General features: G+C 49.3%; 1 protein-coding gene across 3 annotated transcripts in view; it reads right to left on the bottom strand.

The window, feature by feature from the left end:
* Positions 1 to 12,686, bottom strand: part of RORC (RAR related orphan receptor C) — a 93,396-nt gene extending 80,710 nt beyond the window's left edge. The window contains exon 1 of one of the 3 annotated variants that reach the window (XM_083591246.1): positions 12,638 to 12,686. Coding sequence is in view for 2 of the 3 variants with exons in the window: in XM_083591243.1 (XP_083447369.1) it covers positions 11,230 to 11,308 (79 nt within the window). In the remaining variant the exon portion in view is untranslated. Of the gene's footprint in view, positions 1 to 11,229; positions 11,432 to 12,637 lie in introns of those variants that run through there. The other 2 variants (XM_083591243.1, XM_083591244.1) reach the window with 2 other exon arrangements.
* Between the last annotated feature and the right edge of the window lie 611 nt (positions 12,687 to 13,297).

The following is a 13,297-nucleotide window of genomic DNA, read 5'->3' as shown; positions in this document are numbered from 1 at the left end:
TGATATATAATGAGATGAAAAAGATGTTGAAATATACATTTCTTTAAAAACCAGAAGCATTTTTACTGGGCGTTATAGGTGAGGATATTAATAGACAGGATGCAAAATTGTTTTTATATGCAACAACAGCGGCAAGAGTATTGTTGGCTCAGGAATGGAAGCAAGAAGAAATTCCGACGAAAGAAAAATGACAGACAAAATTAATGGACTACGCAGAATTGGATAAAATGACAGGAAGGATTCGAAACCTGCGGGACCAGAGATTCACAGAAGATTGGAAGAAATATATGAACTATTTGAAGAGCAACTGTAATCAACAAATTACACTAGCAGGACTACAAGAAGTTTTGTAAGGAGAAATATATGAAATACTGCAAATAAGAGAAGGAAAAGAGATATTAGCTATGAGATTTAAAAGTAATAGTGAAAATGAGAAATGTAAATAGAGTGAATAGTTTGGAAAATTTTCAGATGTGATTGATGGAAGTCAAAAAATTGTATAAGATGTAAAAGTACGTGTAATTATTGTTGAAAATGATATGTTGAAAAACTAATAAAAAATTTTATATATATATAAAGGAAATGTGCCTTTCTTTTGTCGCTTCAAGCCATGCCCTCTGGAGCGGCCGAGGGCACCAGCAGAACCCAACCAAGTCCAATGCAGAACAGAACCACGGAAATTAATGGAATAGAGGAATCACAGCTAACGAACCCCACTGATTCTCTGAGCCCATTGATTTTGCAGGGGTCTGAGTAGGGATGGAGGAGCAGTAGACATTCAAAGACAAAGTCGTTTCATTTGAAATGCACACTTCTCCAGATGTTGCAATGCAACATCCCCCAGTCCAGTAACGTGTCGCCAAAAAATGCACATACCAGGGTATTTATTTGTTATATTCGCACCCGCCTCTTCCTCCCCAAAAGGAGCCCAGGACAGAACAGACACAAAAGAAGCATTTAAAAACAAGAGTGCAAAGCGTTTTCACGTATAGTGCAAAGGGTAAATATTTGAGTGAAAACAGCGTTTATATTTGGGGGAACTGCATTGTTAAAAATGGGTGCCTTAGGCAAAAATGCATACAGACACGGGTATATTGGGAGAGATTTGCACTTAAACGCTGAAGGACTTGAAAAGACAAGCTGATGTGGAAATATGGAGAACTGAGTTTGAGACTGGAAAAACTGAAACTGGACGTATCTGCCCATCCCTAAGTCCGAAACGGACTTAGTTGAACGCATCAAATCTTTGGCCTCTTCTCATTTTACTGCCTGGAGCTGGAAGAGTTCATCCAGGAAGATGGAAAAGTGATTATAAGGGTCTAGGGATGCGGGTGGCGCTGTGGGTTAAACCACAGAGCTTGGGACTTGTCGATCAGAAGGTTGGCGGTTCGAATCCCCGCGACGGGGTGAGCTCCCGTTGCTCGGTCCCTGCTCCTGCCAACCTAGCAGTTCGAAAGCACGTCAAAGTGCAAGTAGATAAAGAGGTACCACTCCGGCGGGAAGGTAAACGGCGTTTCTGTGCGCTGCTCTGGTTCGCCAGAAGCGGCTTAGTCCTGCTGGCCACATGACCTGGAAGCTGTACGCCGGCTCCCTCAGCCAGTAAAGCGAGATGAGCGCCGCAACCCCAGAGTCGGTCACGACTGGACCTAATGGTCAGGGGTCCCTTTACCTTTACCTGTGGTTTTCTTTGTGGAATACCTTTAACCAACAAGGAAAAAAACAACATCCTCTTTCCTAACAAAGCATCCCAGGACAAATGTTAGCTGGGTGAACAGATTCAGGAAATGCAAGCACTTGGAAATGTGTGGCGGGCTCACAAGACAGGTGAACAAGAGGGGGGGTCCCTCTTGGTTCAAGGTTGACACCCCTACGCAAATCGCTAGCTGATGATCCAGATTCTTTTTCCATGTGGTTTTTACGGTTTATAACAAGCACACGAGGGAAAAAACCCTGCAAGGTCTGTCCAATGGTCTGTCACAGCCCAGCCTCCCATTCGTACAGTGGTCAAACGCCCCCAGGGACCCAGAATTTCTAGATAGACTGTCCCTGGACCTGGAGACTCCATAAGAAGAGCTCTGTCGAGGAGGACACACCCTTTCGCCAACAATGGAGGCACAAGCCAGCCATCCCATCTAGGAGCCATCGCAAGATACAGTGGTACCTTGGTTCTCAAACGCCTTGGTTCTCAAACAACTGGGAACCCAAACACTGCAAACACAGAAGTAAGCGAACCTTTTTCAGAAGTCAGATGTGCTCCGTTTTGAGTGCCATACTTCCATTTTGAGTGCTGTGCTGAGGTCTGTCTGTTTTTGCTATTTATTTTGTGCTTTTGTTTTTGTGGCTCTTTTGTTTTTGTGACTGTGCGGAACCCAGTTCAGCTACTGATTGATTGATTGATTGATTGTGTGACTGCAGTACATTGTTTATTGCTCTCCTTTTATGGATCAATGGTGTCGTTAGATAGTAAAATCCATGTTAAATTGCTGTTTTGGGGGTTGTTTTTAAAAGCCTGGAACGGATTAATCCGTTTTGCATTCCTTTCTATGGCTTGGTTTTGGAATGCTTCGGTTTTGGAACGGACCTCCGGAACGGATTAAGTTTGAGAACCAAGGTACCCCTGTACTTTATAAAACAGGCAGATTGAAAGAGAGGTTCCAAAGCCTTTACATTTGACAGTCACTTTCCGAGCGGAGAGGCTCGCGGCTTAAAGCGCCGCCGAACATCCCTCCCATTTCACAGATGGGGAAACCGAGGCGGGAAAGGCAGGGCTGGCCAGCTACTGAACCAAAATCCTGCCCTGGCAGTTCTCTCTCTGCTAAATTTCGCACCTCCAAAATCAGCATCACCCTTGGGCAGGTGAGAATGAATCGCTGGGTGCTTGTGTGTGGGGGCCTCTCCATCTCCCTGGACTTCGCTCTGCTCTGCTGCTGCCTTCAACTCTCCAAGTCTTCCGACCCTCCTTAATTGCTGTGAAACTTTCAGCTAGCCCCGAGCCAGGATCCTGGGGGTACTGCTGAGTACCTCCCGCTCTGCTAACTCCAACTCTTGAATTGGCCTGGAGCTTCTATCCCCCAACTCTCCTTGTGTTCCTTTTCCACCAGAAAAGTGTGTTCTCCAGAGAATCTGTGGCCCCTCCAGGAAGTTGCTGGGCCTCCACCTCCCATGGGGAAAGGATACAGCTCAGGGGGGGAGAGCACTGGCTTCACCTGCACCAGATCCCGGGTTCAAGCCCTGGGATCCGCCAGCAGGGCTGGGAAAGGCTCCCACAGCTCCTGCATCCCTGCCGGTCCAACTCGGCAAAGCTGAGCGAGGTGCAACAGCGGTAAAAAGCAGTTCGCTGCATCCCCCTCCCTAGTGCACCGGATGGATGCATTTGGGGCCCCAATCCTGAGATTCTCCACCATTTGTCGGTCAGGAGCAAACTGTTTTTAAAAATGCCTTTGCAGCGGTACCTTGGTTCTCAAACTTAATCTGTTCCGGAGGTCCGTTCCAAAACCAAGCGTTCCAAAACCAAGGCGTGCTTTCCCATAGAAAGGAACGCAAAATGGATTAATCCGTTCCAAACTTTTAAAAACAACCCCTAAAACAGCAATTGATCCATAAAATGAAAGCAATAAGCAATGTACTGCAGGCACACAATCAATCATCAATAGCTGAACTTGGTTCCACACAGTCGCAAAAACAAAAACTCAAAATAAATAGCAAAAACAGACAGACTTCAATGTAACACTCAAAACGAAAGCATAACACTCAAAACGGAGCACGTTCGGCTTCTGAAAAATGGTTTGCAAACTGGAACATTAACTTCCAGGTTTGCAGTGTTTGGGTTCCCAGGCGTTTGAGAACCAAGGTACCACTGTATTCAACCTCCTTATTCAATGCTAGCCCTGCTCAGGGCAGTTCACAGACATAACTAGTTTAGTTCCGTTCATTTCCATAGGTCTACCTTGAGATGCATTCGAACACAGCTCCCAGAGGAGCCCTGGGTGGCAAACGCACCTGCTTGTTGGTTTTTAAATTAAAAATAAAATTTAAACCACTGCTAAAAACACGGAGAAAACAATTAAGCATCACAAATCACTTTAAAAGTAAGCAAAATGAAAACCCACAAATGTCTGGATATAAGACATCTGGATATAAGCCTGTTACAGCAGCAATGTTTTCCGAGGGGGTCTAAAAGGGAACAGTGATGACGCCGGCTTAATGTCAAGTGGCAGGGAGTTCCGAAGGAGAAATGCCACCTCGCTATTGGGGGGAGAGATCAGGGGTGGGGCACCCCTGACCAGAGGCCCTTCTGGGTGGGGCTGGTGGGTCAAATCCATCCCTTCATGTCCACCGCAGGTTCTTCGGAAGGAAGTGGAGCACCGCTGTCACCAGGCGGCGAAAGATTTCCCCTTCTGAAACCCAGGAGCGTCGCTGCTGCCGGTCAGTGTAAGCAGTGCTAAGCTAGGGAGGCAATTGGTCTAACTGGGTACAAGGCAGCTTCTGAAATTCCTCTTCTCCCTAGAGCCGAGGCCCCAAAGCTCAAACAAAGAGGGTTTTTCTGTTTTGCTTTATGCAGCAAAAGTCTCTCCACCTACGCAGGGGAGAAAATGTAAGTTTCTCACGAGGGAAAGGCGGCCGGTTTCTTGAAAGCGCCCTCCCCGCCCCGAAGGATGCAGCAAACCCACCTGATGGCCGGCTTGACCGGAGGGGGCCATGCCAGCCCGTTTTTTGGGGGGGGGTGATTTTTGAGCTGGGAGGTGGGGCAGAGATTACCAGCAGCTTAGGAATCACGTCTGAGGGAGATCAGCTGGTCCCCCAGCAAAGAGCCCTTGCCCGGCGCATTAACATATTAGCTGAAATCCTAAGCGGTTAAAAATAAAAGCAATTGCTTGCAAGAAGGGAGCGGGAACAGAGTTTACCCGGGTCCAACTCCTGGGACGCCAATCGGCTGGTAAAATTGTGAGGTCTCCAGAGGGTTCTTAGATACCTTTAGTCATTTCCTTTCCAACTACATTCCACTTAGAATAAATTCACTGCAATGTGTAGGCCCCAGGTTAGGTATGTTTTCCAATTCAGTGATTCTCCTGGGAATAGCGCTAGGTGAGAGGCAGCGGTGGTGTAGTGGTTAGAGTGGCAGACTAGGACCTGGGAGAGACCAGGGTTCGGATCCCCACTCTGCTAGATGAAGCTGGCTTGGGCGACAGTGGTTGGCTCTCAGGTTGTCGTACCTCACAGGGCTTTTGTGGGGATTAAACGAGGAGAGCCTAATAATAATAATAATAATAATAATAATAATAATAATAATTTATACCCTGCCCATCTGGCTGGGCTTCCCCAGCCACTCTGGGCGGCTTCCAACAAAATATTAAAATACAGTAATGCATCAAACATTAAAAGTATCCCTAAACACTGTATGGCCCAGCTGCTAGACTGATGGAGCCCTTGTGCTTGAAAAGGTCCCCCACTCTGTACATGCTCAGAGGCACCGTGACCACAGACAAAGTACGCGCTGCACATTCGAAGCACATCAAAAGCATGGTTTTCCATACACACATCCAAAGAAAGAATACTGGGTGCTGGGAACTGTAGCTATGTGTGGGGAATATACTACAGTTCCCAGCATTCTGTTTCGGGTGGGGGGGGAATGGGCTTTCGATGGGGGCTCCAACCCAGCTCAGGACCAGAGCCCGAAGAATTTGTCTTGAAGCCCACCGGGAGCGTCTAATAAGAATGGAAAGAGTGCCTCTGAGCAGATGCAGAGTTCACCTGGCTTTTCTTCCAAGCAGACCAAATCATGGGTAGGCAAACTAAGGCCCAGGGGCCGGATCCAGCCCAATCGTCTTCTAAATCCGGCCTGCGGACAGTCCGGGAATCAGCGTGTTTTAACATGAGTAGAATGTGTCCTTTTATTTAAAATGCATCTCTGGGTTATTTGTGGGGCATAGGAATTCGTTCATTATTTCTTTTCTTCAAAATACAGTCCGGCCCCCCACAAGGTCTGAGGGACAGTGGACCGGCCCCCTGCTGAAAACGTTTGCTGACCCCTGGACCAAATTCAGGATTTTGGCAAAGAGGGGAGTATTAGGGTTAGAACAAGCATCCCCAAACTTGGCCCTCCAGATGTTTTGGGACTACAACTCCCATCATCCCTAGCTAACATGACCAGTGGTCAGGGATGATGGGAATTGTAGTCCCAAAACATCTGGAGGGCCAAGTTTGGGGGTGCCTGGGTTAGAAGATGGCCTCAAGGGACATTGTGATAACACTCTCTACACGCAAACACACATTCACGATCCTGAAGAAGTCAACAAGAGAAACAGATGCACTGTAGTTAAATGAACAGCATCGCAGCCGCATGAAGCTCTGCCATGCCAGCTACCTGAAGCCATGGGGTGCCTCTTCCACTGTCCCACAGTGCACACACTTCCAAGGAATCTAGTCCTCAGCTTTTGAGATTTGCAGACTAGACACGTCCTTTCCAGAATTGGCCAAAAAACCTCTGCTCTAACTGTTAGGCATCACTACCCTAACTAGGAATAAAAATCCCAGCAACATGACATGCAAGCACTCTCCCCCAATGTTCCTAATCTTCATGGTTGTGGAGCCAGGATGGAAAATATGGTAGGATTCTGCTTTCAAACCCCAAACTGACCAAGACCATCCTCAACCCAAGACCATCCTCATCTGCTAGTTCTGCAAGGAGATAAAAAATTGGGGAAGACGCGAGATCCAGATGTAAATATTTGGCAGCTGTTAGCTGGGAGAAGAAATCAGACTACGGAGAAAATAGGCTACTGGGGTGCAGGGCTACAATTTGGTAACAACCAGGCTACTTTGTGGACAATATTTGGGCTAACAGGCTACTATAGTACGGAGCCAAAAAGGCAAATCTATTAGAAATCAGTGGGAAGGGGAAATAACTGATTAACACGGGTCATTCATTTGAAATGGGTCTACTCTGCACTGGGTGCTCACCGCATCTTCAAAGCGCACAGCTTCCCTGAATTTCTGGGAAGCGTAATTCGCAGAGGGTGCTGGGAATTGTAGTTCGGCGAGCCGGCAAAACTATACTTCCCAGGATTCTTATGTTGGGGGGAGAAGGTTGCAGGCTTTAAATGTACAGGGTAGTAAACAGCCTGCTATTCAGGAAGCTCTGATATGAGGAGCACAACCTCTGGAAGAAGTGTAGTTTGCAGGGGGTGCTGGGAATTGTAGTTCGGAGAGCCAGTAAAACTATAGTTCCCAGGATTCTTGTGTTTGGGAAGATTGCAGGCTTTAAGTGAATGGGGTAGTAAACAGCCTGCTATTCAAGAAGTTCTGATATGAGGAACACAACGTCTGGAAGAAAAACCAAATAAATAAAGGAGCTAGACATTACTGAGAAGGCCGGCAGGGACGGACTACATACTTGTGGCTTTTTTAAGTCTCAAGGGCTTCACCCTGTGAAACAAATGTTTAAACATTTTTAAATAGAAAAATAGAATCAAAGAATTGTAGGGCTAGAAGGGACTCCGGGAGGCCATGTAGTCCAACCCGCCGTTTGGTTGGCTGAATATGTTTTGATTCCCATGAACCGCCTCGATTCTTTTTACGGCACACAAGTGTTTTCATTAAATAAATGAAGTAATAAACCTGCACCCCAATTTGCATATGCTGATTCACACACAGAGAGATGCAAATTTAAGCCTCTGCCCTAAGCGGAGAGGGTTCTTCGTGGAGTGCCCGGGAACATTGAAAAGCAAAGTAATATATATTTAAATAAATTTTTAAAAAAGCAGAAAAAGCCCCTCTCCTCTAACAACGCCCCCCCTCAAACTCCTGGCGACAAAACATGTCAAATTTGCAGAGTGAAAACGGAAGCCAGATGTTGAGCTGAAAACTTTGAAAGTATTCTTGCGGGGAGAGGTTGAAAAAGATTTCGGCGAGATGAGAGCAGCGCCAGTTCTTGGAGGTGACGGCTGAGGAGGTGACGGCTGAGGAGTTGCGGGGGGGGGGGGGAGAGGAAGAAGAAGAAGAAGAGGAGGAGGAGGCCGGGTTTACCCTCTGTACCAGGGAATCCAAAGGGTTCTGGGCCACCTCCGTCCCAGGAGGGATGGAGAAAGGGAGTCTCCTCTCGGGTGGCAGGAGATGGCTTTAACAGGAGAGCGAAGGTGTTCATTAGCGAGGCAGAAGACGCTGCGGAACGAAACCTAGCTTCACTCTGAAACTGGCCAAGCCGCGTTCACAACTCATCTCTCTCTCTCTGCCTCGGAGAGAGAGAGAGATACGATCTCTTTTCCTCTCTCTGCCGGAGAGAGCAAAGGACTCGAGATTGCCGCTGTGCCGTAACCACCATGCAAATGACTTAATTGGGGCGCTCTCTCTCGCTCTCTCTCAGATGGGAGGAGGGTTTTGTCAACAACCCCAAAGGGGACAAAAAAATAAAAATAAATAGAGAGGGTAGAAAAAAAACCGCAGCGAAGGGGTGGCGGTGGCAATCTGGGCCTTAGAATAATTAATCCTACCAGGATTTCAGCCCAGGCCTCCCTTTGCCTGTGTACGCACCATAGATTAAAGCACCCCCCCAATAAAAGGCACCTGGGAACTGTAGTTTAGTCCTCACAGAGCTACAGTTCCCAGCACCCCCCAAAACTACAGTTCCCAGGATTCTTGGGGTGAAGGAAAATGTGCTTCAGATGTATGGCATGCCCCCAGGAAGGTGCCTCAACAGGTGATCAGGCTAGAGAGACATAATCCCAAAAGGTTGGGGGGGGTTGGTGTCAAAATGCACAGGGGAAATGTCCCAGCCTCACCTTTGACCCCAGAATGCTGTGTACCGTGTGAAATTGTTAGTCCGCCCAGCTCAGCCTCGTCCACACTGACAGTTTTCCTGGTTTTCAGGGAGGGCACATTCCTGACCTCACCTGGAGATGCCAGGATTTGAACCTGCAACCTTCCACCTGCAAAGCAGATGTCTGGAGAATGAAGTATATGCCTTTATCTTTCTTAACAGCGAAGGGTGTTTGCAAGCACATTTCGGATACTTCTCCTTTGGGGGCTTATTTGGGGAGAATGTGCCTTCGTGAAGATTCTCTCCCTTGAGAAAGAAACAGGAGACGGTGTCAAAAGAACGAAGGAATGTGGAATCGGTTCCTCGAATTCAGGACTGTCAACCCCGACTGCCCAGGGCCAGTACTCAAGGTCCAGGACTAAGACTCTAGTCCACCTAAGTTATGCACAAAGGCCTGGTTTAAATGAGAATAAACGAGATGCCTTCATACAGTCAATGCATCCTTTTCATGGATATCAACAAAGTTTTATTTTTTTGGGGGTGGGGGGAGCATAATCACAGCTATGGGTCACTGCAGACCTGGTTCTATGGTAGCCATGACAAGACGCCCACCTGCAGACAAAGAACTGGGTGGCCGTCAAAGGTGTAAGAGTGAGCTGATGTTCTGGGGACCAGAAATTTCATCCTGCATATGCCACCCGACTTTGAAACAACTGGGAAGCCCCTTCTCCACCCCACCCCAAGAACAACAATTCCCCAACACACTTAACCTGCTTTAACCCCAGTTCTGTTCCCGCACACTGGTAAAGAGGAGCTTGCACCTGCCTCACAGAGCTGCCTCAATTTTCCTCCCTGTGAAATGGGCCCCACTCCCAAGAGACTTTTTTTGTTCAGAAAACTGAGCATGTCAAAACTGAAATCCCGCAAAAATAGAGGAGGAGGAGGAGCAGGAGGAGGAGGAGGGAGGAAGCAATAAAAGACATTGAGGCATAAACGTGGCTTCTCCTTATTTTGGAGAGGTGGTTCCGATGGCCAATAGGTCATTTTGCAAGGGAAGATGTGGGATGGGAAGATATATATATTTTTTGTAAACAATGCAACCACTCACGTCTCGCAGGGGAGGGGGCTATCAGGGGCTACTGGCCATGACACCTATGATCAGCCTCCCCTGTTGGAGCCACATTTGACTCTCAATCCCAGTTTTGGGGAATCCCAAGCGGGGAATCTGGTGGTTGTCCTCTGAGGCTCGGATGGAACCTCCAGGTCCAGCGGCAGTCTATCCACACTCCTGGGGGGCATTTGCCCACTGTTCGGAACTGGATGCCAGATCACGTGGCCCTATCTGATGTCTTTATTGCCTGATACAGAAGGAAGAGGGCAGTGCTGTTTTCTTTAAAAGAAGAGGTGCCAGAATTCACCACGAACAATTCCCTCCTTCTTTTAGAGTGGCAACGCCACACACCTGAGAGGGGCCGGAACTGAGTTCCAGTGAGTTCCCCCTGGGGGGAAACTCTGGAAGAGAGAATATAACATACCCACCCCCAAAACCCCCACACATTGGGCACAGCCTGATCCCAACAGATTGAGGAAATAATCAATGGCACTTCTGAAATTCTCTCGGAGCTGAAGGCAAAGAATAACCACCGCCGGTTTGGTTGGGGGGAGATATAACTGCAAATCACTCTCACCGAAAAAGCAACAAAACAAATCTGATTTTTGCAAAGCACAGTGGAAAAGCATGGAAAGGCAACATTTTAAGGGGAGTGGTTTTTTTTAGGGGGGGGACAGCAGCAGAAGAGGACACACTGGTGCTCAACGATCTCGAAGTGATTGCAAAAAGGTTAGAAACCCCTCTGGCTAGCCCCCCCCAACAATTTTTGGGAAAGCTGAGTCCCTACAGCGATACTCTCTAAATAAGGTTGCTTAAAAGAGGGTGGGAAAAGAGCCCTACTTTGTGGACCCCCCCTTATTTCTGCCAGATATCGCCGCCCTCACCGGAGTCACCGATGCCCCTCGCTGAGAAGCAACCACCCCTTTCTCCACCCACCCAAATAGCCCCCTCCCAGCTTAATTCTCTTTTGATACCCCTCTCCCCGAAATAACTATGCCTTTCCCCAAATAACCCTCCTGCCTCTGGATCAGGAAGGGTGTGTGTGTCCAACGCCAACCCCCCCCTCCCTGTGCCACCCACTTTTCCCCACCGGATACCCACTTGACAAACTTACCTCGCCTCGGAATCCACCTCGCGTTCACCCCGCCTCCCCCCGCCCCCGTCTTTAAGGACCCCCTTTTCACTTTTTGTACCTCCCATCGGGGAAGGAAACAGCTTTCCTTCTCTCCATCCCAACACCAGAAAAAGCCCCGCGCCCCCTCCCTTTGGGCGTCTTCTCCTCCCCACCGCCTGGACCCCAGCGGGGCAGAGCGCGTCTCCAGGGCGCACAGGGGCGCATTCGTGGGTAGCTTTGCGCGCTTACCTCTTGCGACGGCGGCGGCGGCGGCTTCTCTACCCCGCTTGGCTCCCGCGGGGCTGCCGAGGCTGGCGTTGAAGTCCATGGAGCCGGCGCGGAGTTTGCGCCGCCCTGCGCCTCTCCAGCTGGCTCCGGCCGCGGAAAGAGCGCGCAGCCGCCGGCGCTCCGGGAGGACCCTGCTGGGCTGAGTTGGCTAGAGGCAGACGCGGCTCCAGCGGAGCAGGGGAGAGCAGTGGCGCTCCGAACCGGCGGCGGTGGCGCGCTTGCACCGGCCGCGCGCGGCCGCCAGGGGCGCACCGACGCGGCCCGGCTCCTCCCCGCGCGGCCAGCCTGCGCAACAGGCGGCAATTAAACCGGTTCAGCTTCCCCGCCCAGACCGCGGCATTCTCCCGGCTGGAAAATCACGCGACGGGCCCTGCGCTTTCTGCCTCTCTGCCTAACCAAACTCTCGCCAACAAACACCTCCCGTCTGGGCAGCAGGCAGAAGTTCGTCTGGTCAAGCTTCCCCGCCCTGATGCTTCCCCGCCACCACTCGCCAGCGCTGCGTTGGAAAAGATTCGTCACCCACAGATTTGTTTTCCCTTCTGCCTGTGCTTAACTCTCGTCCCCCGTGCAACAGGCAGCAATTAGACTGGTCAAGCGTCCCCTCTCTGATTAATGCTCCTCCCTCCTCGTTGGAAAAGATTTGTCACCCGTAGACTTTTCGCCTGTGCTTAACCAGACACTCGCTCCCTTCACCCCGTGCAACAGGCAGCAATTAAACCGGTCAAGCGTTCCCTCTCTGATTAATGCTCCCCCCTTGGGGGGGGAAAATCTATTAATTTTCTGCCTGCGTCACTCAAACCGCCGCTTGAAGTTGTTTCTTTAATGCTTAACAACTGGAAAACTGGCTGTCGTTAAACTGGTGAAGCTTTCCTAACCACCTTGGGTCGGGGAAACGCACGCACAGCACCTGTTGCATTCCTGTCTGCTTCGTGGCGCTTGTTTTGTGCCAGGCGTTCCATAGTTATTGTTGTTATTCTTAGGGAGAGGGTTCTGTTAGCCGCCCCTCTCTTACAAGGCGTCTGAAGCTTTTAATAACTGCGGCAACAGGTTTTAATTAAACAGGTGAATAAGAAGGTGTCACCGTGGCTGGAAAGCAGACCTCACCAGTTGGATTTTTGTCTGTCTCGCAAACGCTTGCTCTGCCGCAGCTCTAAAGCTTGGATGCTTAAGAACTGCACAATGGGCTGTCATTAAACAGGTGAAGCTTCCTCTTATCCTTCTCCCAAACTTGAAGAAACCTCACCTGGTGCTCTACCGCCTTTATCTTAGCAAGGAAAGCTTTCCCCCCCCACTCCCTCTCTCATAAGCCATCTGTGCCTTTCAGCACTGAACAGTAATCCCACACCAAAAAAATCTAGGGGGGCATTACCTGTTGAATTTCTGTCTGCCGCATTCCCTATTCTGACCCTTTGCCATTAAACCAACGAAGCTTTTCCCTAAACAACACCACCAGTTGCATTTCTGCTGGCCACGCAACCAGCTTGCCCCTCCCTGCCTCGTTATATAAGACTGCCACCACGCCCCGATGAGGCCTCTATCCCTACCAACACCGCAGCAAGGCCATAATTAAACAGGTGAAGCTTTTCCTGCAACTAGCACCTCACCTACTTGGAAGAAAAGACACTGCCAGCTGTATTTCTGCCTCTCGGGCGGCCCTACTCCACCTGTTGGATGGCAAAGGGCTTTATCTGCTCGCCCCGCTCCGCATGCAAACATGAAACATTAGGCTTGCCAGCTGTCCCAGCGAGGCCTGCTCTTTTGCGTTTAACACCCGCGTAATAGCTTGCACTTATATGCAGAATTCATCATGCGAAAGGCTGGGCTGGATGAATCCCAAGCCGGAATTAAGATTGATGGAAGAAATATCAACAACCTCAGATATGCAAATGACACAACCTTGATGGCAGAAAGTGAGGAGGAATTAAAGAACCTTTTATTGAGGGTGAAAGAGGAGAGCGCAAAATATGGTGTGAAGCTCAACATCAAAAAAACGAAGGTCATGGCCACTGGTCCCATCACCTCCTGGCAA

Source organism: Podarcis filfolensis (genome assembly GCF_964270895.1).
Source record: "Podarcis filfolensis genome assembly, chromosome: 16".
In the NCBI taxonomy this organism is placed as follows: Eukaryota; Metazoa; Chordata; class Lepidosauria; order Squamata; family Lacertidae; genus Podarcis; species Podarcis filfolensis.
Note: the sequence above shows the minus strand (reverse complement) of the source record. Positions and strands in the feature narration are given on the sequence as shown.